Here is a 25,177-nt window from a genome sequence, read left to right on the forward strand (position 1 = left end):
AAATGACTTGATCCATGTCTGAATTAACACAACAGTTGAACACTGAATCTGAATGTCTTAGGTATTTTTGTCAGTAACTCTTAGAGTCATCTCTGTAGACCATGGTAGCCAGCATATCCTTCAAGAAATCATAATGATGGGCTTTTATATTATCAGTTATATAATACTTTATTTCTGATTTTCTCTTTTATAAGGATTTAGTTGTAGTTAAGTGATTGAAAAATATGATTTCTTCTTAAATGTGGTGCCATTCTTACCACAAATTATATTGGAGGATGTGCATGCATGTAAGTGCAGGTATGTTTGTGTGTGTCTACTAGATGCATTGTCAATTAGGTTATTTAAACAATTGACATGTTAGGTGGACTTAAAATATTTCAGAGCCATTACTTATAATAAAGAATACAGAATATATTTTTGATTTGCTCTTTACCTGATGCAATGTTGTAGTAGTCGTGGTAAATATTAAGTATCCCCTATATGATAAATCTACTTTAAGCATCATATGCACGTTAAATCATTCAATACTCAAAACCCCAGATATGGGAGATACCATATGCATGTAAATTACATGTAGTAATACTAGAGACTTGACTATGTGTATATTGGAATGTAGGCCTCTTATTTTAAATACTGGACTAGTCTACAAGTCCATGGAAATGAAGAACACATTCTTATGTATAGAAAACTATTATTTTTTTTAATAACATAGATTGGACCTTCAATTTTCAAATTCCTAGAAACACAATAAAAAGTGAAGAGGCCTTCTGTTTGTTTCCTAAACTCTGAATGATTCCCTAATACAGTTTTTGCTTTGTGCTTTGTTCTGTTCACATTTGCCAGTGATGTTTGATTAGTCTTGTACTCCTATACTGACTTGACTGGCCCTTTTTAATCTCCTTTCATATGCTTCATATGGAATTAGTACGTGAATAGAGCTCTGAATATAGATAAATGGAAGTGTTTAAAACATTGGCATCTTCTTTAGATGATTGCATGGGTTAAAGCAAGAGCTAATAATAGGATCTTCTTTCTTTTGGAATGATTAAAAAAAAAACAGTGACTTGATAAGTTAACATTAGGGTGTTTTTTTTTTTTTCTTTTTCCCTGGCTAATTTACAATTTGAGTAATTTTATACTGCCTATTTTAAGTTTTTTTCTTTGGAGCTATTTCTCACTTATTTTGTTTTACTTCATCTTTTCTCTCCAAGTTTGTGTTCTTTTCTCATTTGCCCCTCCCCACAAGGTAAATATTCATATATATTTTTACCTACATCTACAATGATCTAAAGTCTAAAATTCTTTAAAAAATGTAATTACGCATCACATTTGTTTGATTATGTAATAGGATAAGCAAAGATACTACTCTATGAAAAAAATACTTGAAAAATTTGCCAACAGAGTACTTGATATATAGACACAGTATGGAAAAATATTCCATATGATATAATGAGTAAAATACATATACAACAAATTAGAGTTTCTAAAGGAAATTATTTCATCATGAAAACCCCCTTAAATATGGTTATTTCCTATACTCCTCTCACAGTAAATTCTTCCCTGGGTCATCTCATCTGTTCACCTGATTCCAATGTTACTTGCAAATGATTGACACCCAAAACCATATTTCAAATATTGAGCTTTCCCTATGTCTTCCTGTACCTCTTATATTTGGTAACATCCATCCATGCCCAACCGCCACTGTTCACCAAGGAGAAACTAGAAACTTGAGACATACTTTTACCACATTTTCCCCTTAAATAAAATGAATATTTCCTAAATCTGTGGAACATTCTTCCATTGTGTAGCTAACTCATCTGTTCCATTTTCTTCCCAGGAATTGTATCCAAACGAAGACTATCATCTTGCCTTAAAATGAATATGGCAACTTTCTAACTATTCTTGCTCTTTGTCCCCCACCACTAAACTCTCTTGACAAAGATTGTGTTTTAGGATGTGAACTGTTTCCTCTTATTTCCTTTGTTAAAAAAATACTCAGCTCAATGGTCCCTGCTAAATGAACTCTACTACCTTCTGGGTTCCCACCATTGGGACCAGCTGACCATCTCTGCATCCTGTTTCAACATGCTTTGCTACACTGCCTTCCTGACTCCATCCCCAAACAAATGTGCCCAAGCAGTAGCCACACTCATCCTGAATATATCACTTATTTAATCTCTGTACATCGATCATTTCCCTGTACCTCGATCATTTCCCTGTACCTTGAAGGCTCTTAGTACGTTCATGTTTGTCAAAATTCTATTCATGCTGTTAGGCCTGGCTCCTCTGATCTCTAGCAAAATTCATTATTCACCGCTCCCTTAGCAATTTATTCTTTCATATATTTCCTTCTGTTCACATGCATGTTCCCACCATTATATTATAAGACTTTTGAGGAACTGGTCTTGGAGCCCTCAAGTGTTAAACAATGTTTCACGTGGAGAATCTGAGAGGTGTTCAAGATGTTTGCTAAATTGAAAAAATAGTACTGCCACTTAAAATTTGCTAAATGTGAATATGATTTTCTGCAGATAATATAAAAATGTGCTTTATATAAACACATGTGAGTGTATTCTATGTCTTCAGGAGATATATTCATTCAGCTTTGTCATGGAATGAATATTTTAATTAAAGTGATTTACCTGAAAGACAAATAAAATACTAAAGTCATTCTGTCCTTTCATACCCCTCTCCATCTCTTCTTTCTTAATTCCTTTCTTCAAGTTAGCATTCACCAAATCAAAGGTTTTATGCCATAACTCCCTCAGAAGCTCACTTTAATGAGTTTGTTTTTGGTTTATCGTAACTGCAGGCAACTTTAACATTTCTCACAGACTGTGGTGGGCAATGTAGACTGATTTGTTTGGATGTCTCTTGACATGTTGGAGATCATCATCTCTTTTGTTCACTGTGTAGTTTTTGAAAGATTGGATTTACAATATTTATTCATGTCCATCTATTATAACCTTGCTTTAAAGGGACATAAAATTAATTTACAGAGAAATTTTCTCTACGATGAGATAAAACACTGTGATGGTGAAAGAGAGAGTTTGGAACATAGAGCCCAGGTCATGAGCTTCTAAGCCTGTGCTTCAGGTAGACCACAGTTTTAGCTCTAAATCTCCTAACAGCTCTGGAAGTAAGAAAGAGCAACCCACAATGTCTATAATATAGAAATAAGTCATTTCTGGGCGCCTGGGTGGCTCAGTTGGTTGAGCGACTGCCTTCGGCTCAGGTCGTGATCCTGGAGTCCCGGGATCGAGTCCCGCATCGGGCTCCCTGCTCGGCGGGGAGTCTGCTTCTCCCTCTGACCCTCTTCCCTCTCAAGCTCTCTATCTCCCATTCTCTCTCTCTCAAATAAATAAATAAAATCTTTAAAAAAAAAAAAAAAGAAAGAAGTCATTTCTTCCAAAAAATCATAACTATTCCTGAGACTGAAACCAGGGGGAAAATATTTCTCCCATAGTTCTTCAGAAATAAAGACACTGTCATGTTGTAAAGAATACCCTCTGCATCATATGCGTGTTTAACTCTCTCCAGCTTCATAGGACTGCCGCTTATTAAAGTCCCTCAGTGTAACCTGGGGAATTATACATAAAGACAATTCAGTAAGGCTTGTTTACTAGCAAACAATAGAAAATAGTTCTGGTATCCCAGTTTGTGATCCTCTAGATAATCACAGGATTATTTTTATGTTATGTGAAGGAATGGATGAAATTGCATTATTTCAGCAAATTATCCATACTTACTGCTTGTCTAGCCAAGTTGTGATAGATTTTTATCCATCAGTTTGAGGTTGAGAGCCCTAAGGAGAGAGTAAAACAAAACTGGGTGGCTGATTAAGGAGAGTTTTATATTTTGACAATAATCTGTGTTAAGGCCAAGTTTGTACATCTCTGTAAGAAAACTAAGGAGCATAGTAATATGTGCTGGGATAGACCAGCACCCTCAACATTGAGATGGACCAAGTGAGCACCCATAATTTCAGCTTGAGTTTGCATGAAAAATGTCAGATCTCTTCTCAAACAGGATTACTAGGAAGTTAAGGAACTATCAATCTATGCCATAAAGTACAGATATAATAATTAGAACCTGAAAAACTATTAAGAGATTAAAAGTAAGAATCTATCTCATTCGTTACATTTAAAACCATAGGCCTCTATAAAACACCATGTGAACACTTAACTGTGATCAATCAGTTGCAATATCTGAACTTTGGTAACTGAATGAGGTAATGTCACTGAAAACAGTTAAGCACTTCAGAAAACCTACCAAAAAGTGTGAATTTGACTTTAGTTGATCTGCAGGGTTATTTTCTTAAAATCAGTGATAAAATCTGTGATAGTTGACTCTGTTCTAGGGTCTAGTCTAGTATTACATATTTTATCAGAATGGCCCAGTTCCTCTCAGAATTATCTCATGTTCTGTAATTTATAAATAATTTTAGTGAGAAATTTTCCATTTAATATCTGCCTTTTGAAGACTAACCCAGAAGGAAACAGTTCTTCTCATTAACACAGTAGGGATCCTGGAGTACCCAGTCCCCCTGATGATCTCTGCTGTGGGTTGAATAGAATAACTAAAAGTGAAATGATCAGAAATCTGTCACTGTATGTCTGAACAAAGAGTAGGCTCCTTGACGGGGGTGGAATATAAGTATTAAGATAAATATTATCCTCCCTGCCAGGAAATGTTTCAAAATATGAAGAGAGAAATTATATTTGGCAGTGAAGGAAGAAAGGGTGTGCCAACTTACTTAGCCTTACATGTTCCGCAGCAATTTTTTTTCTTACAACTGAAGAGATAAACATTTCAAAACTATGATCGTTCTTAAATCTCTATCATATTAAAACATACCAGGAAAACTAACATCCCAGGAAGGGTTTTTGTTGTGTTTTATTTTTTGTCTTTACTAGAACCCTACTTAACTCTGTTTCAGGAAAGCAGATTAGGTCTTGAGAGGAGGGCGTATATCTAAGAGTCACCTGAAAATTACCAGCGGAGGGTTGGGGAGCTGTGAGGTGCGAAGCAAGGTCAGGGTTGGTAGTAGGGCTGGAGAGATTGGCTTTATTGTGTGACTTTGCTGCTATTACCAAAGAAACAATGGAGTTCATATGATGTGCCCAACAGCTTTTCAGCAAATGGAAGTCTATAGGCTTTCATGTCTAAGTCATCAGCACTGAGGAGGGGAAGAGAGGGTGGGGGGCAGATATGATAGTCATTAGAAAAAACTAAATTGAAAATATCTTTTTCCCACTGGGTAAACATTCTTGATTATATTTTATGTTCTTCTGAGTCAGTTCCTGAGAAACTATAAAATGTGCCCATTTGATTATAATTTTCCCATGAAACCTGTCATGTATATTTTACAAAGCTATATGGTATATTATTTTATCTTTATAACAATAAGCACTTAAAATGGCATTAGTTATTTTAGGGATCAGTAGCTGAAATACAAGTTTTTACTTCCTTTAGTGAATGCAGATTATTTACTCAGCAGCCTCATCACCATCATCACTGAGCAGTTGAAGCAGCATTAATCTTGCAGTAAAACATAAAAACCATCCACTTGTGCTGTGGAAAGAACAGTGGTATATGTGGGCTTCCTGTGCCAGTGAATTCAAGGCTCAGATAACTTTTTCGCTTGTCAAGCTGCTGTCACTTTGTTAAGAATTAGAGATTGTGAGATTGTATGTTTTCTAAATTTATAACAATATGTCAGTCTATTGTAACTAAATGAAAATGAACAACTCTGGATTGTTTTCAGGATGTTAAGGAAAAGGTTTATTGTATCACTACTGAATATCTTGTCATTGGACACTTGTACCTATTTAATTGGCATGTAGTATATTAAAATGTAAAGCCATGAGTTATCTTTAAGGAGATTCTTTTTTTTTTTTTTAAGATTTTATTTATTTATTTGACAGAGAGATAGAGAACACAAGCAGGCAGAGAAGCAGGCAGAGGGAGAGGGAGAAGCAGGCTCCCCGCAGAGCAGGGAGCCCAATGTGGGACTCAATCCCAGGACCCTGGGATCACGACCCGAGCCGAAGGCAGACGCCTAACCGACAGAGCCACCCAGGTGCCCGGCATGTCTTCATAGGAGTACAACTCAGATTATTTTCCCTTTTATTCAGGAGGCCATTGACTGTGATACCTGATGTTTAGTGAGATTCTTCTCTGGCTAGAGAGAAAAATACCCTGACACACTCAGCTCTCTTAAGATTGAGGGAATTAACTGTGGGGGTGGAAAATGGACACAAATCTCTGGGTATCTCGATACCATTCTAGACCGGTGCTTAAGGAATCCCTGGCACATCCACAGCAAGAATGTTGAGCTCACTTTTGTACAGGCAGAGCCAGTCCTTTCTTGCCTTCACCCTGAGATAAGCATATAAGGAAGCAAATGGTATATTTCCCAGCCCCCTCTGCCAGGTCCTGAAAGTAATTGTGGGTCAGTATTTGGCAGATAACTTGTGCTCGGTGCTGTGCTCTACCCTGGGAGAGCTACCCTGGTAAGGAATAGACGGAGTCCAGCCTTCAGGGGTGCATGTCATCTATTACATAGGTGCCTCAAATGTGTGACATTTTTCCCAAAGGGGAGACAGGACTGGAAATGTATTCTTGAATCCATCACATATTTTTAGAAAACCATCCCTGATAATTGTCCCTGATTCTCCATCCTCAAAATATCAACAAGTCATGTAAAATTAACCCTCAAATTATTCTTAGCTCTCACAACATATGCACATATCAAGTCACCACAATGTAACTTTAAATACCTTACAGTTTTATTTGCCAATTATATGATAAATAAACTTGTCAGTTATGTATTTCAATAAAGCTCCACCACTTACCTGGTATAGGTTTGCCCTTATCTCATCAAATTGGCCTTCCTACATCATTTCTGTACCCCCCACCCCCCACCATGCAATGCATTTTTCACACTGTAGTTAAAAGGATGTTTTTCAAAATGGAAATTTGGTAAGTAACATACCCTCCTAACACATAAGTCTGGAGGCACTTAAGTGCCCACACACTTATCTCTAGCTCTAAAACTTTTTTTTACCTTCTATTTGTTTTTAGGAAAAAGACCACAATCCTTTATGTAATCCCCTCAGGCTTTGCCTAAAACGCTTTTTGTCATTTGCTGAGCTTAACCTACTATTGAAGAAAATCTAGCCTTTAGAATTTTGTATATGGAGGCCTGATACCTCTCCTAGCAGCAAAGGTTATGGGATTTTTGGTGGAGATTTTGGTCATTTTTGGTAGGTTTTCTTCTCTCTGGTTATTTTCTAAATGTCTGACTTCCTGTTAGGTAGCATGTTAATATTTTTGACATATCAAAATGTACTGAATACATTTCTACATTTTTTTAGAGATTTTGCATTTATTTTTTAAAGATTTTATTTATTTAGGGGTGCCTTGGGGGGCTCAGTCGATTAAGCCACAGACTCTTGATTTCGGGTCAGGTCATGATCTCAGGGTCCTGGGACTGAGTCCCATATCAGGCTCTGCACTAGGAGGGAGTCTGTTTCTCTTTCTTTACCTCTGCCCCTGCCCCCCTTTGCACTTGAGCACGCTCTCTCTCTCTCTCTCTGAAATAAATCTTTAAACAAAAGATTTTATTTATTTATTTGAGAGAGAGGGAGAGAGAGAGCCCCCTCATGTTTGCATTTACATATGATATTGTTTTTGGGCACCTGGGTGGCTCAGTTGGTTAAGCATCTGACTGGATTCCAGCTCAGATCAGGATCTCAGGGTTGTGGGATCCAGCCCCACTTCAGGCTCTGGGCTCAGCAGGGAGTCTGCTTGAGATTCTCTCTCTCCCTCTCCCTTTGCCCCTCCACCCCCCATGCATGTGTGCATGTGCTCTCTCTTTCTCTCTCTCTCTCTCTCCCTTTCACTAAAATAAATAAATAAATAAATAAATAAAACTTAAATAAATAAATAAACCTTAAAAAATAAATATGGTATTGTTTTAGTAAGTTTATGTAAAGAGGGAGGAAAATTCAAAAAATTAAAAAAAACATAGTTATAAATTTCTTTGGGTAGAATCTATACATTGACAGCTTGTGATTCTAGAGGCTTAAGAAAAAGTCTCATGTGCTGACAAATATAAAGTAGTTTAATTTGGTAATTCTTTGGTGTTAAATTGAAGCACACTTTTGGCATAAAAACAGAACATTATTTGCATTTAGGGGAAATTATCCTCTGTAGATATACAACACATTCTTGAAACATAAGTTATATTTAAAGGTTTATTCACATGCTCATATAGTTTTCATTCTGTACAGTAAAACATTTTATATATTTGTTTTAAGATTTGATCTTTTTACTTTCCAAGATAGCCCTTGAAGAAAACTGCCATCACCTGTTTTCAGAATCTCTCTTCTCCCTCAGATAGAACAAATACCTACCAGTTTGCCTTTAAAATTATGAGAAAAGCTAAAATTTAGACATATCAGAATAACTTTATTTTTGTGCTTGTTGCTGTTGCCCCACTTCCCTAAATGATCAAAGAGCACAGAATGGCAAGCATTTTGCTTTACAGTGTTGTAGGTCTAGGAGGACAACTGTGAAGACCTGGAGGGGGAGGCAGATTTCTCCTGAAAAATTTCAAAAGCCTGGCTTGAGAAACAACACATGGATTTCTGAGACTCCTGGGTGTTGAGTCAAGTGGACGATCTTGTAGTTGGAAGGAAACAAAGTTCATCTTCTATCTTAAACTTTGTCAGATGCTTTCAGAGAAAAGTAATAGTCTATCCACTTCACATTTTCACTTCTCTAAACAAAAATTGTAAATCTGAAATTATTTTTTAGAGTATTGATTTCTCTGCATTTTCTTTTCATGAGCTTGCCTTGCTCTTGAATCACCACTCCATTTTGTTCATTGTTTAGCATCGATAGTGAAATATTTGTTAAGTTTTAATTTTAAAGGCATTTACATATTTCCAGACTTAAAGATAATACTAGAAGATATTATCATCATTGGTATAAAATCCGTAACAGCAGAAATATCTGTTAACTAGTCTTCATGTTTAAGAGGGCCTCGAATGAAGTATGTATTTAGGAATATTCTTCAGAATTGGAACAAACTGCTTGAGTACATCCAGCTATTTGGAAGCCTCGGAGATAACTCTTGTACAACTGAGATATTAATAAAATAACCTAAAGATTTGTAAAATCTCATTTATTTATGATAATATAATTATAGCAATTTATTTTTATATAATTTTAGAATTTTGAAACAATCCCAGTCTTATAAGAAACTGGAAATTACAAATACAAAGAACTTTTCCTGTACTGTTTGAGTTTAAATTGATGACATGACACCCATCACCCTCAAATACCTCTATTTCTCCAAACAAGGGCATTCTCCTACTTGACTACAATATAATCATCAAAATCAGGAAGTAAATATTGATGCAGCATAACCATGTAATCCTCAGATTACATTTCAGCAGTTTTCCCATTTGGGTTTTACCACGTGTCCTGTTCAGGTTGCTCTGATTGTCCTTTGAAGCTCCAGTTCAGAATATACTTTGACTTTAACTGTCAATCTGAAAAAGCCGCTCAAGGTTTCCTTTGACAATCCTTGATCTTGATAGCTTTGAAGATAACAGGTTTGTTATCTCATAAAATGTTTTCATTTTGGGTTTTGCTGATGCTTACTTTCATCATTTTTAGATTATGAATCTTTGGCAATAATACTTTCTTAGTCTGTTCAGGTTGCTATAACCAAATGCCATAAACTGGGTGGCATACAAGCAGAAATGTATTTCTCATTGTTATTGAAGTTGGGAAGTCCAAGATCAAGTTGCTAGCACATTTGGTGTCTGTTGGGACCTGCTTTCTTGTTCATAGAGGGCCCTCTTTTGAATGTGTGTCCTCACATGGAAGTGGCAAGACTCACTGGTATCTCTTTCATGAGGGCACTAATCCCATTCATATGGGCTCTCCCATCATAAGCTAATTACTTCCCAAAGGTCCCACCTCCAAATACCATCATGTTGGGTGTTAGGATTAAACATGAATTTTAGAGGGATACAAATATTTAGCCTATAGCAAATACCATGGAAGAGATTTATGTTTCTCTCAACACATGATTTTGATTTGTCCATTATTGATGTCAACTTTGTTATCCTAAGGTTGTTTTTGTGAGTCTTCTCAATTGTAAAGTTACTCTTTTCCTTTCTTTGTAATAAATGCCTATGAGGGGTTACTTTGGGAATACGTAAAGACACCATTCCTCCTGAAACTTTTCTATTTATTCATTTGTACCAGTATGAAGTCGTGTCTTTTTATTTTAATATATTATAATTTGTTTATATATACATATATAAATTTCGAGGTTCAAAATGCCCTACGTTTGGCTGATGAGAGCCCCGTCAAGCAGGCATCTTTGCTTTTTTAACATGTCCTTGTCACTTTGAGCACTTTCCCCTGTAACGGATATTTCAGGTACATCCTGTACTTTTTTCTTGTCCTGGTACTGAATGGAATCAGTCCTTTCCCCAAGCAGCTCTCCTTCCTTTTACTAAAGGGTCGTATTTAAAGAGTCATATTTAAGATCTGGTGTGGCCGTAGCTATCAGGTATTGCTGCTTCTAGCTTCTCTGGACTCACACAGATAGGACAGGTGTGTTTGGTAAGTTTATATAACTTATATTTATAATTATATTCATTTCTGTATCAGTGTGTATATTTTTAAAACCACGAGTTCACACCAATGCCTTCAATTCCAGTCCACACACACTTATTCTAGTTTTCTTTTTTATATAATAATTGATGGCTTAAAAATCTTATTTTCATTTCTATTCGCCACAATACAGTGGAGCAGCCAGGATGAATGTTTTTCTTGGCCTTGTTTGATTTGAGCTCATTAGAATTTTTGACTTTTACAGGGCTGGCAAGTAATGGAAACAGGAGCCAAACCCATAGAAAGTTCTTTTTCTGTGTTTACAATTTCTGTCTTTGCATCTCTCTTTCTAAAGAAACAGGAACTAAATTTTTGTACTTCGGCACCATCATTCATTTTTGCCTTTCTTTTCTTAAAAACAGAAACAAAAACAACTGATAGTATGATTTAAATATAAATTTGTGTTAAAAAGTTTTTTTTTTAATTTTATCATTCAAAACATGGCAAAAACTTTGATAATGTACAGGGTATCATGATACCAGCTTGTTAATAAAACTAATAGAAAGCAGTGAGGTTTGTGAAAGTGGGTGGGCATTGGATTTTGTTATCTTAATCATATTTGCATTACAGGGAAGGGAATAAAAGCATCACCCTGACTCCTAAATACTTGCTTTAAAATCCAAGAATTAATACTGTTAGGTAGGAGAGGATATTTTCGTATTCCCATGAATTCATCTAATTTTGGATCACAAAGAGTGTGATCACTTGCTGAACCCAAACACAGATAAATAATAACTGACTTAAAGCATGTGGCATTGCAGCTACCACATTTGTAATCTAACTGGGTTTGTGCTCTGCTATGTAGACATTGCTTTGTGATTTATAGGATAATTGCATACATTACTTCTACATAAGTTTGTTTTATTCTGTGCCAAGAGTGCCTTACAACCTCCTCAACATGTGAAGAATAGTTCAGAAAATGGACTTTGCTCTGGAATGCTCTGTGAGTAGTTGGTTAGTATGCTGAATATTTAGTAGCTGCTAATGAAGCTCCTATCAGCTTATCAGTGTTCAATTTTCTATTCTTGCATGGCATAATTCTATGAGAAATCATTGGAGACGCTAGTGCCCAGTAACTGCTCTTAAGAGATACGTAAATCCTCTGTGAAATAAAAGCTTCTCTGATTGATTTACAGCCATATTAAGACAAGCATACCATCTGTACATAATAACTTGCAAAGAGGAACTTGGACTAAGTATTCATCATATCTTGTTCATAATTACTTTTGGGGGGCCAGATCTTATATTTATTAAATATTCCATTTGGGATATTATTTATTAACTGACAGTTTTCTCCTGCTTTAGATAATTTCTTTCTGACTTAGAGTAGCCTTTGACTTATAATTAGAAACCACTTTATTTATATACGTAATTTTTCAATTTCATTCATATGAATATCACTTTGATAATGGCTTAGGAGCCCAACTTTGCTGGAAAACGTTGATTTAGCTTTTATTTCTTTTCTTTTTATTTTTCTGTTTTCAGTCCTTTATTCAATACACTTGCAGGAAGATTGATTTTGAATACAGTCATGATGTCAAAACAGTACAAATTATACCCTGCTTCCATCTGGAATGGTGAAAATAAAAGCTTTATTTACATTGTTTTCTTTAAAAAAAAGGAATAATAAATGCTTTTCCCCTCTTCAGGGACTATATTCTGGAAAGAAATGGTCCTTGTTTGTAGCCTGATACTTTGGTTTATTCTGAAAGATAATAATTTGAAAACTCATTTCCTGATCAGCAAAGTAGCAAATACTCTCGGTATTTGTAACCTCTCGGCCTTCTAACCACTGAGACACTGATCTGTCTCCTCTCCCAGACAAAGCTGTTTGGGATGGTCATTATTGGCCCCTTATTACAGTGGAGACCTCTGTGTGGCCTAAGGTCATAGGGTTGATATGCTGAGTCTACTGATGTCTAGTTCTCTGCTCTGTGTACTGTCCTTTGGTGTCTGCTCAGAACCAAAGTCCTGCCACTTATAGCCCTTCCTAGCTAATTAAACAGAAATTATAGAAGGGTTAATGACATAGGCACAGTGCTGAACTTGATCTCCCTAGGGAAATTATTTGATATTTACCATACTTTTCACACTCTTCCATTTCTCATGCACATTTTATTGGCTATGTATGTTACATCTCAGATTTATTTCTCTACCTGGAACCAATGCTAAACAAATGAGAAGCCAATTGATATACATCAAAAGGTGGATTTTCTTAAAAATGTAGGACTGTTTTTAAAATTATTATTATTACATTCCATGGAACTTTAGTCTTTTCTGCTTAAAAAATTTTAAAAAAGGGATGGCTGGGTGGCTCAGTTGGTTAAGCATCTGCCTTCGGCTCAGGTCGTGATCCCATGGTCCTGGGATGGAGCCCTGCATCAGCCTCCTTGCTCAGCAGGGAGCCTGCTTCTCCCTCTGCCCCTACCCCCTGCTTGTGATCTCTCTCTCTTTCTGACAAAAAAAAAAAAAAATACGACCAGCTATTCAAATTATTTTCGTTGTGCCTTCCATTATAGGTTGACTTTGATTAAGAGTTCTCTCATTGTTCATGATGAATATTTATTTAAAGGACAGCTATTGGCATAGAGGATCATGATGAAGTAAAAATACACCAAATCTAGAGTTAAAAGATTTTTTTTTTATTTTTGCTGTAGGTATGATCTGGAACAAGTAATTTAATTTTGCTGAGTCTTTGTTTTGTGTTTGCAGAAGATGGTAATTATGATACACCTTTGCTTATCTCAGGGAACCCCAGTAAAGGCTCAAATGGTTTCATTGTTTTCAGGCATTCACAGTAAAGCTTTTCTGTCCCAAATATTTAGAGCTATTTTTTTTAGTTCGTTTTTGGGAACAAATCATATGACAATATGGATTTGTTTTATTTCCACTGTTGATTAATCAAAGAATGTAAAATCTCGTTCAAAGGGAGAAATGACGGCTTTTATGAGCTTTGAAATGTTACTTGACACAGATACTGCTTTCTAAATTCACTTGCATGTCTAGATAATCCTTGTGGGTTTTTTTTAATGATTTGCATAGAATATTTCCCATTTACAGTTTATTGCTACAGCTTTTGTTATATCAGTACTTGGAGTCACATGACTCTGTTCTGTCTATTGTGGGAGCTTGGGATTGAGTAAGTGTATATATGCTAATATTTTATGAAATGACAGACACTAGTCCCAGGCAGTGCTAGCCACATTTAATGCGTTATCTCATTCAGTCCTCCCATCTATGAGATGGGTCCTATTCTCACTCCCAAGGAATCTAATTATTCTGCAGATACAAATAAATCACAACAGTGTTGAGATTCCCTGGATTATTTCGTACCCAGTACCTGGCCCACAATTGGCACAACAGAGACATTCCATGTATATCTATAGAATGAAGGATGCCATCTATTGACTAACCAGTAGATTCTTAAAACTAATAGTTCAAAAGCTCTTTTTCTTTTAATTTAATGCAATTTTCATAAATATGAAAATATTTTATTATATGACAACCTGAACACCAACATATTTAAACTTTTCAAGAGAACTTTTATTTTTTCATAAGTATAAAAACATACTGGCCTTGTGTGGCATAGATTAGTACTGTTTCTTTAACAGGTAGAGATCAGATGCCTTTCAATATGTTTAAGGGCCTACCACTTTAATTAAGAAAATATTCATTATATGATCCATCTAACATTTGACTTTTCTAATTTAATGAAAACTCTCCTTATCCCTTCATCCTTCAAAACAAAAACTAAACTTTGGAGCTTCTCATTACAGTGTGAATGCCTAAAGTTTAGGATATCTAGCCATTGAGAAATTTTTGCTCCTGTCAGTGAAAGATGACCCTGAGTATTTGCCTCAACAGACAACTGAGTGATTTATTTGGGTTTTATCATTAGTTTGAACATCAATAATTTCATTTTTCTAAAGATGACATAACAGCATAAATACATATTTTCTGTATTCTTTTGAATTTCATTGTGTTTACATGTAATGTTTTTGTTATGTGGTTTCAGTTTTGACTTGTAGGAATTTACAACCAGTATATAGAGGGAGCCTTTCTATAGAATTAGATAAAGCAGTCACTGAATTGTGTTTTTCCAGTGCAATAACTGCACTAAATTATAAAAGGAATCAGGCATGAATTGCACATCTCAACCAATGAAAATTGTTTACTAATTGAATAAAACTTATGTCTATAAAAATAAATAGCCATTAATGACTATTTTGGTGAGTCTGTAAGTCTCATACTACTTAAGACACTATAAATAATAGAAGTTATAAGATAGTCTTATGTCTCTTAGACTTATAACCAAATTGGGGAGGCCACATATTTAGCCACAAAACCATTAAAGAATGATTAACTGTTTGCCGTTCACAATGATGTGGATGGAACTAGAGGGTATTATGCTAAGCAAAATAACTCAATCAGAGAAAGACAATTATCATATGATCTCTTTGATACATGGAATTTAAGAATCAGAATAGAGGATCATAGTGGAAGAGAAGAAGAAATAAAATAAGACAAAACCAGAGAGGGAGACAAACCGTAGAAGACTCCCAATCATAGGAAACCAACTGAGGGTTGCTGGAGGGGAGGGAGTGGAGTGATGGGGTAACTGGGTGATGGACATTAAGGAGGGCATGTGATGTAATGAGCACTGGGTGTTATATAAGACTGATGAATCGCTAAACTCTATCTATGAAACTAATAATTCATCATATGTTAATTAATTGAATTTAAATAAAAAATGTTAAAAAAGAATGAATAACTGTTTAAATGAATGGCATTAAATAAACCCAGTAGGAATTCAGAGATGCCACATGAGTGAGTGCTGAAATGTTTGCCACAACTCCCTAAACGTGTGTATTTGCAAATGTTTATTGTACACTGTCATGGTTACAAAGGAAATAACACAGAGCCCAGTCCTCCATGAGCTTATGAGTTCAAGTATACTCATTGACTTATTAAGGGGTTGATTGATAACACCAGTTGAGGGCTTCAAACAAGGAGCCACTGAGAATTGTTTGGTATTCAGAAAAGTGATTCAGGGGGCTGAATTCTCTAAGAAAAAAACTACTTATCTGTTCCTCCAGATTCTGATTTCGATTGCACTACCATTCTCATCAGAACCTCTACATTGTCCATAATAACTAAATTATCAGGTGTATTTGCCAAATCTTTTAATGCTGCTTTTTTAAAAGCATACTTTTGATGTAATTGACATGATAAATTAGAAACATAGCACCATGGCAAATAATCCTTCATTGAAAACTTCTTTAAATCATTTGGGACCAGAGTCAAAGCACCTGTCTATTTGAATTCATTCAGAGTCTCAGCAAGATTTGGCAAGATGAACTGCTTGGGCCACCTTGGAAGGAGGCTGTGGCTTTAGCAGGCAATTTAGTTTTGTGGTTTCCTATCAAGTAAGAAAGGTTCAGTGTTTGCGGAATTGAAGCACAAGTAAAAACATCAAAAATTGTTTATGGATGAACAATGAAAGTAGTTTAACAGAGCAAATTATGCAAAAGCTTTTATTTGATCATTCACAGATATCTAAAGCATGACTCCCTACAAAACAGTATCTGACTATTTCCCCATACCTTCCATTCAGGTCCTGGGTAGGTCAGGGGTTATTAACACAAGTTCTGCAGAAGTGGGGAGTTAACTCTGGAAAATGCTGACATTCATGTTTCCCTTTCCTTAATGGAACTGTATGTTTCATTTCAGCATATTTCATTAAGACACCAAACAGATTCAAAGAATGTGCTATATTTCCAGGTCTATTATAGCTGCCATTCCAAACAAAATATGTACGACTTCCATGATTCACTAAGCACAAGTATGTAGTAATCTGCCCTTTAATGGCCTCTCAAAATGACAAACCAAATGGCTTTGTGAAGGTCAAGTCTGATTTAAATTGTTGATGAATTAATAGCTAATTCTGCATGATTGAATATTAATATGGAACAGTGATAAGTAAGGCACTTTAAAGCTTAATGAGCACATTAATGAATAGGACAAAATGTTTTTCTTTTCACCTCATGTAAAAGTTTAAAGCTGCTAACATATTGACAATTTGTTAGTTTTTGATAGCTGCTTTTTTTTCTGTAAAAGTTTATGTGGTTAAGATATAAAAGGTATTGATTTTTTTTTCCCCAAGTTCCTGGTAGTATACATTGATAGCTGTCAAAATTGATGTTATCAAATGGCCAAGGCAGTTTTATATAAATCAATAATAAATGTAGAAGGTGAAAAAAAAGCAATTAACATCTTCTAAACTACACCCACTGAGATAAGCAGCCCAATTAGAAATTTCATTATTTCTACAGTTCGTTTTATGTTGAATACTGAGTTTTATTGCCAAATACCTGACAGTCAAACTGGAAACAAGCCACAACTGTCAACGTGTAAGAGTTCTGGCTATTTGAATCTGTTACATTGTGATGTTTCTCATGAAAATTTAATGAAGAAAGTACATTCAAAGAGATTCTGTGCAAAGGGGGGATGGATAGAATTTAATTACCCTTATTAAAAATAAGAAAGGAACACTCTTTACATCCACTGTCCGATTAGTATGCAAGAAAGATTATCTTTGTTGTGCACTTGTGTATATGAAAAGGGAGCTCTGGAGTGTTCTTTATGAGCCAAGAAGGAAAAAGAAAGGTCATGCAAATGTATTAGACTGCTTTGGGTAGGGCACAAGTCAATTTTGTCAGCTCTCCCCAAGGTGAGGACTTCATTTCTTATAAATGGTTATTAATTCTAGATTTCTTTAGTAAGAGCCTTTAGTAAGTGGCAACAATCTTAAGTCTTTGACACTTGCCACTTGGTACTGAATATTGGCTTGGTTCTTCAGAGAGATGAACCTGTAGAAGAAAAGTAATGACTAGTAGGTCATTGTTAATGTATGCTAATGTAACTAGTATTCAAAGGCCTGGGGGTAGATACAACGCCCTGGGAAATGCAGAATCAGTTCAAGGATCTCAAGGTGATTTTTTATTAACCTAAATTGGTGGTTTTAAATATGGAAAATAACAAAATCTAAGAGCTTTTAAAAAAACTCATTTCTAGGTAACTAAGCCAGTGTAGTTGACTTTGGAGCACTTGAATTATTTTTTTCCTTTGAAGCATTTTCTGTCAATAGCTGCCAAGTGAGATGTTTAATGTGATGTGTATGGTACAATGGCTATTGATCTTTATGCTTTTGTTTTTTAAGTAACGGTAGAACAATGCTATAGATGTAAATACATCATACTGATGAAACCTTTAAAGTCATAAAGAACAGCCTGATGAAATTCAAATGGAGTAGGTAATCAAAATTAGTCTAATTTACAAAATGCTCTATTCCATTTGCAATTTTTAACTTTCCAACTTGGAGCCCTGAAATATCATCTTGAAATTTCATTCTTAACTATTGTTTCTGACACTTGTCTACCATAGACTTCTGCTTGGCTGATGATGTGTAAGCATTCAAATAAACAGATTGTATTCCTGCTTCCTCAAAACAGTCATATCTTTCAAATTAATTAAAATGTTGCTCATTGAAGTGAACTATTTTTATAACTTTTTTAGTCTCCAGCTGTAACTAGCTGGTGGGACAGGAAAATATTCTCTAGTGAATTGAGATGTCAAACTCAACTTGCCTTAGTAGCTTCCATTGTTCTTTCATAAATCTCCCTGCGGGAGAGCCAGGGTCCACACTTTTCCCTGTTCTCTTAGCCCCACAATTTCTCTTACAATAATCTGGAGCTGTTGTTGAGGGAAACCTTCCCTTTATTGGGAGGTTTATTCTTTGGTAATATTTTAACTTTCATTTATTCAAAATCTCTCTCTATAGTCCTGAGCTATTTCTCTGATCAACTCTTTACCAGAAGTAGTTTTCTACTATATGTAGTAGAAAAACTTTTTTTTCCAGTTTTTAATCACTAGGATATATTTATATTTAACCTTGGGAATCATTGGAGGTTCTATTCAAAGTTGAGTAATCCAGGGACTCCAGGGTGGCTCAGTTGGTTAAGGGTCCGACTCTTGATTTTGGCTCAGGTCATGATCTCAGGGTTGTGAGATCGAGCCCTGCATCAGGCTCATGTGCTGGGTGTAGAACATGCTTAAGATTCTCTCTCTCTGTCTCTCTTTCTCAAAAAAAAAAAAAAAAGTCAAGTAATCCAGACTAGTATCATGGCAAGGGATTTGGATACAAATGAGACATGGAGGAACACATGGTGTAGGGAGATAAACTGATGATAATAAGTACAAGAAAATGGATTTTAGTTACTATACAATAGCTCTGAGGAGGAAAATATTAAATATATTTGAGAGGCTTTTTATTACAAAGAAGGTGATTTTGGCTGCATGGCTTTTCAGAGACACAGAGTACTTAGTGAACATGATTTGTCTGGGAAACGGTTAAGAATTACAGTGTGAGAAGAAACTTGCCTGTGGGGGATATCATTAATGAGAGGCAGAGAAAAATGGGGCCTGATTTAAAAGGATTTTGCTAGCTAGATTTAGGAGCTTGAGTTTATCGTATAATGATAGAAGGGAGACAGTAGAGAACACATAGATCTGACTGACAACACAGTGGAAGCATCAAAATGGAGGCTTTTCCCTAGAAATTATAACCCAGACTTCAGCAAAACTCATAGGATCATACCAGAAATTGCAGGCTACAGCCAAGGAAAAGTGAGGTGCCATATCTGGTGAGTCCTAATTTTTTTTCTCACTGGTGTTTGTGCTTTTGAGTAATTTTGGAATTGGAGGCTCATGAAAATTAATCAGAGGTAATGAAGGAGGGTTGATTAAATTAATGCCAGACCCAATGAGAATTTGAAATGTTTCCTAATGGTTTTCAAACAAACAGCCAAGTTCTAATTTGGATAATCATCATCACCCATGTAACTCAAACTCCTTCAAATTTGAAATTTCTTCAAGACAGGATATGCCTTTCTAATGTTGGCTGGAAGATCTGGTAATGCAAGTTAGTCATGTGGATCATCATGTTTAGGGGATTTAAGAGGACTTTAATTTTGCAAGATCTAAGATCTAGGACATTTTTTTTTAAAGATTTATTTATTTGACAGAGAGACAGAGAACGCAAGCAGAGGGAGCGGGAGAGGGAGAAGCAGGCTTCCCGCCGAGCAGGGAGCCCGACACGGAGCTCAATCCCAGGCACCTTGGGACCGTGACCTGAGCCAAAGGCAGACACTTAACCAACAGAGCCACCCAGGCACCCTGATCTGGGACAATTTTGATATAGGTTAGGGAGAAGTGAACTTTGGATGAGCTGAGGATTCAAAATTTAGGAATTTCAGCTCTTAGTGACTGAAAATGGTGTAGGCCTTTGGAATAGAGGAAAATACTCTCTTACTCTGAGGAATATACTTCCACTTGTTCTTAAAGGCCCATTTCAGAGCCTCCTTTGGTACTCACTGACCTTCTCAGGCACACATTCTGTAATTTCTTTTCCCTCCATCATGCCAGAGAACCAGATGCATTTTTTCATCATGGTCTTTATCACATGTGCCTTAGCTCTTTGTTAGGTTATTGGTCTCTTATACAGAAGGTGCATTCTTCTGGCCAGGAACAACATTGTGACATCCTAATCTGATAATGCAATGTTGCCAGGTTTGTATTAGCTTCTCAACAAATGCTGAGTAAAGTAAGGGGAAAGATTAGTGGGCAAAAGCTCTTGAATCTTGAGTGTCTGACTTGTTAACATAATGTTTGTATCACCTTTTGTCTTGCAGAGGATCAAATTCCCAGGGGCTTCCCTACCATTGACATGGGCCCACAGTTGAAGGTGGTCGAGCGTACACGCACTGCCACCATGCTTTGTGCAGCCAGTGGGAATCCAGATCCAGAAATAACTTGGTTTAAAGATTTCTTACCTGTGGACACAAGCAACAACAATGGCCGTATTAAGCAGTTACGATCAGGTAGGGTCTTGTTACTGTTTCCACTAACTCTTAAGATATTTTTTTTTTTTAGCTTTCTCTTTCTTTATTTTTATTTTTATTTTTATTTTATTTTAATTTTTTGGTATTGATTTTTCTCCCTCTTCTCTTTCTCTGTTATTTAATGTGTTGTCCATGTTTGTGATGTCATAGCCTGTTTCAGAGTCTTTCTCTCTCTGTGTTTTGCAGCTTCTGTTTAATCCTCATTGCTCACTGCTGTGACTGTATTTTTGATAATTCTTTAATTTACTGCTTTTTGCAGTATTTGATGGATCCATTTTCTCCTCTTTCTTTCTTCTTTCTCTGTTTTCTTTTGGAACAAATTTATTTCAACATTGGACTTCATTCAGAACTTGCAAGGAGCTCCAATGATTGTATCCATTAAAAACCAAAAGATTCATATTAAACACTAAAATGATTCAGTTTTATTAAAGTGTGTTTTATCTGTCTTTTCTGCATTTGAACTCATCAAAGTACCAAAGTTTAGTAAGTTTGGTCACATCTGCTTCCTTTTCACTAATACATAAACCACAGAAATGTTATCTCCTGAGTAACGAGATGTATTTTGCAAAAGCCCTTTACCAAGTACCAATGAAAGGAGGGGATTTTGATTAATTTTATTATTATATTATTGTGAGTGAGCATTTTCTACACATAAGCCACAGTAGTGTGCGCCCACACTAAAGAGTTTTGAACCCTCCAGTGACTGGATCTACAGAAGTCTGCTTTTGGTGTAGACTCCAGCTTTTGCTGCTTTCTCCTCTCTCTCCCTGCTGCCCTTTTGTCCCTTTCCCATCCCCATCCCAGGTTCATTCCTTTGCTCTCTTTAGATTAAAAATAGAGATAATTCTAAATTTCTTAAATTTTAGAGCCTGTCCCTGGGTGATTTCCCTGGGACATGTAGTAATAAGCGGTTTACTTTGACGTTGGGAGTAATATTGATATAGAATTCTAAGTTGTTTAACTTAACTGCCTGTCTTCCCAGAATTCTCAGCTTTTGACCTGTCCTGTGATGTTAAAGCGTCTTGTTAACTGCCTCTTTTGCTTGTTGTCAGCAGAATTGTGTAGATTAGCATTCTGTTATTGTAAATAAAGAATTAATTATTCACATGTAACATAGATGATTTAGTATATAAAGCTTTAACTCTGAAAAATTTGTACCAAATTATAAGGAATATAATAATATTTTTATGCTGTCTTTCTTCTCTCCGTATTTAAATCTCCAGAATCTATTGGTAAGTGCTTAGTTCTGAAGCGCACTTCACCCCACTAATTTCCATATCCAGAATATTATTATTATTTTTATTATTATTAATAAAATGCATGGCATGCATTTTACTAACTGTCAGTGTAGACACCAGATCTTGGTAGTGGCGCACACATGCACACATCCACAGAACTGTTATTGTAAGAACACTGTCTAGAAAAATAAAATAGTACACAAGTTGTATCACACAAATGTAGCATAGTGAGAAGCATAAGATATTCAATCAACAGTGTTTGTTTCTAGTTAGTCATTAGTATTTCCTACAACAGTATATATATATATGCATATCTATATATATACTTAAATAGATTAGCCAGTATTTTTCCTAAACTATGTCTTTAAAAAGTATTGTTTAGTTTTTATTTATTTTTTTTAAGAATATGAGGCATATAAGATATGATTCTAACCTGATATGACCCCAGACCTAAGAACTCAGTTGCTTCTCTGAGAGGCAGCGATGCCTATTGTGGTCTTTGCCCTCTGTGGTATAATGCAACTTGCTTTTGTAATCTAATAATACTATCTAATATATTCCTGTTTTACCAGTATAGTAATTCAAGTTTCTTTTAAGACCTTATTTAATTCTGTAAATCTAATTTAATTCTTCTCCCCAGCCCTAGCCTCCTCCTTCTCGTACTAATGCTTCTTCTTTCTAATCTTATTTGCATTCATATTATCCACCCAGGTGGTACACCAATAAGAGGTAAGAGTGCTGAACTAACGTTCACAGAATGATCTTGCTCATTCTTTCTGTCCTCTCATTACTCCCATCTTTGTCCTGTTTTCAACATCATTCCAATAATATGTCCATCAACTTTATTTTTTCCCTTTGTACTGTTTGGTTATGATCAGTGACTCTCATATTGTGAGTTTTCCTTTTCTTTTCCTTTTCTCTTTGTTTTGTTCATTTCTTTCTTTATGGAAATGATTATTTAAGTTGTGATATGCTTCAAAGAAAGCATATCCAGGTCTCTAGACCACAGACCAGTCACAGCGTACCATCTGTCCCTCTTTTTTTCCTTTTCTTCTTCTTCCTTTTTCCTTTTTTTCTTTTTTTTCTTCTTTTTCCTTTTTTTTTTTTTTTGTCCAATCGGAGAAAAAAAAAGATCATTTTTTTCTTCCTTAGCTGTTCTTGTTCTGGACCAAAGCCAAGATGGTCTGGAGAACAGTGGCAGACATGCAGAAGACAGCCTGGAACATCTGCTTTTTGTCTTTATCTTTCAAAAGGTTTTTGCTTTTGTTCTTCAATTCTTTTTTCTCTTACTGTCTTAAAAGTCAAAGAATGACTCCCCTTTCCACCTGATCCCACTCGCCTACAACCTGACAGCAATGTTTTTTCCCCCCACTTCTTTTTTTCTTGGATTACTCGCCTCTGGATTTTTGGATCTTCTGTCCTTCAGGCTATGGAAACAAAAGGTGCTCAGTATTCTTGGTGGTATGTGATATTGCTGGTTTTTCATACTTTGACTCAGTGTTCATTTCTTTTAGAATTCTTGTTTTGTATTTTTCTTGGGGCTTTGTGACACCACACTGCTAATCCCACTGGTGGATTTTGATGGGTGTCTTAAGGGATCCGCCTCGAGGTCCTCAAGCAGTGGTTGGTTGGCTCTTTCTCACTGGCATAGGCCGTGCTTTTTAACTTTTTTAAAAACCTTCTAATTCAACTGCTCTTTGTTTTTCAGCAAATGTAATAAATGATTGTAAGTCGTGGCAAACTGTCTTTCTTTTCTTCAAAATCTGCATGTCTTAAGGGAGTTTTGTTTCTTTAAGTAATATTTTCATAATATATAATGACTAATTTTAATTTTTTGCTTTGTGCAGCCTTTTTGTACTTGCTGCGTATTTTTGCCTTTCTTCAGCAGAAGACTTTCTTGAAAACCCGGCCTGGTTTTTTTTGAGCATACCTATATTTTGCGCCACTTTTGGTACCACAAAATGGAACAAAACAAAACAAAACCAAAAATTAATCTTTTGTTTGATTTAAAAGCCATACTTCCTTGAAGCAGTCTCACCCATCTTCATTTTATTAGTCTAGGAAATGAGAATATTAATTATGACTAGAAGTCTTGCTTGGGAAAAGAGATAATTGTTTTCTTATGCTAGCATTGATGATGTAAAAAAAAATAATCTCTATATGTTTTTCTCATCGCATCATTTTCTGTCTGTGCACCTTAGCGAGAGATTGAATCGACGTTGAGCGGACCTTCGCTTTGCAGGGCTTTTCATATTGTTAAGAGGTTTAGCTTTTTGCTCTGAGAAAGCTTTCTCTGACCATCTCTTTGGCACTATATTTTATATCCATACAGGCGCCCTTCAGATCGAACAGAGCGAAGAATCTGACCAAGGAAAATATGAGTGTGTTGCCACCAACAGCGCGGGCACTCGCTATTCTGCCCCTGCCAATTTATATGTCAGAGGTAGGAATGACGTCACCCTGGCATCGCTTCCTCATTAAGACTCAGGGGGAGTTGAGAGACCCACAAGATCTATGTTGTTATGTCAGTAGGTACCAAGCTGATATGCTAGTAATTACAGTAGCTGAAGCATTTTAGTACATAGAGAATTAAAGATCTTAACCCTATTGTTAAAAAAAAAAATGACGACTTTTGAGTAAAACCTATCCTGAGGCTTGAAGTTTGTAAGTATATTTGCATTTTTACATCTCGATTTCTACTTTTACTGCATTGATTGAACTATGCTTGGCATTTGTTTGAAGTTCTCTTCTTTTCCTTCTTTTTTTTCTGTTGCTGTTTCTCTTCTGTTTCCTTATCAAACCCTGAAATAATTGCTTGGTGTGCTACTAATCAGTTTTCTGTGCAACTCCAAGCATAAAAGTGTTTATGTCTTCAAGACCTCTGCTGCAGAGCTGTAAGGATAAAGCTGCTAACTTAAAAACAAAAAAACAAACAAAAAGAAAAGGTGCTCCCATGCAAATAACACAATTATATTTCCTTTCTTTTTATACTTTTTAAAATTTATGAACAGGTGGTTTTATGTATGTGCATATGTCTATGCATATATTTGCACACATTTTAAAAAGTTATTAATATTCTGAAAAGTTTAATTTTCAATTGCCCTGGAACCCTGATTGTATTTTTAACAAATAATCTTAGTTGTCCTTGGGACAAGAATTGACTTATAAGGATACATTCATATTTTCTCATAAACTAGTATAAATGGTTACATTTTGAGCTTATGAATGGCTCTGCCTTTCATTTCATTTAGAAAGAAGTATTTCTTCTTCCCCAGAGTT

General features: G+C 35.7%; 1 protein-coding gene across 39 annotated transcripts in view; it reads left to right on the forward strand.

The window, feature by feature from the left end:
• The window catches only part of PTPRD (protein tyrosine phosphatase receptor type D), a 540,170-nt gene that overhangs the window by 321,275 nt on the left and 193,718 nt on the right, over nucleotides 1-25,177 (forward strand). For 17 of the 39 annotated variants that reach the window (XM_027615436.2, XM_027615438.2, XM_027615450.2 and 14 more), the window contains exons 5-8: nucleotides 20,451-20,639; nucleotides 21,884-21,892; nucleotides 22,610-22,627; nucleotides 24,231-24,341. In XM_027615436.2, the coding sequence (XP_027471237.1) occupies nucleotides 20,451-20,639; nucleotides 21,884-21,892; nucleotides 22,610-22,627; nucleotides 24,231-24,341 (327 nt within the window). The remainder of the gene's footprint in view (nucleotides 1-20,450; nucleotides 20,640-21,883; nucleotides 21,893-22,609; nucleotides 22,628-24,230; nucleotides 24,342-25,177) is intronic. The other 22 variants (XM_027615444.2, XM_027615447.2, XM_027615453.2 and 19 more) reach the window with 3 other exon arrangements.

Source organism: Zalophus californianus, chromosome 13 (genome assembly GCF_009762305.2).
Source record: "Zalophus californianus isolate mZalCal1 chromosome 13, mZalCal1.pri.v2, whole genome shotgun sequence".
In the NCBI taxonomy this organism is placed as follows: Eukaryota; Metazoa; Chordata; class Mammalia; order Carnivora; family Otariidae; genus Zalophus; species Zalophus californianus.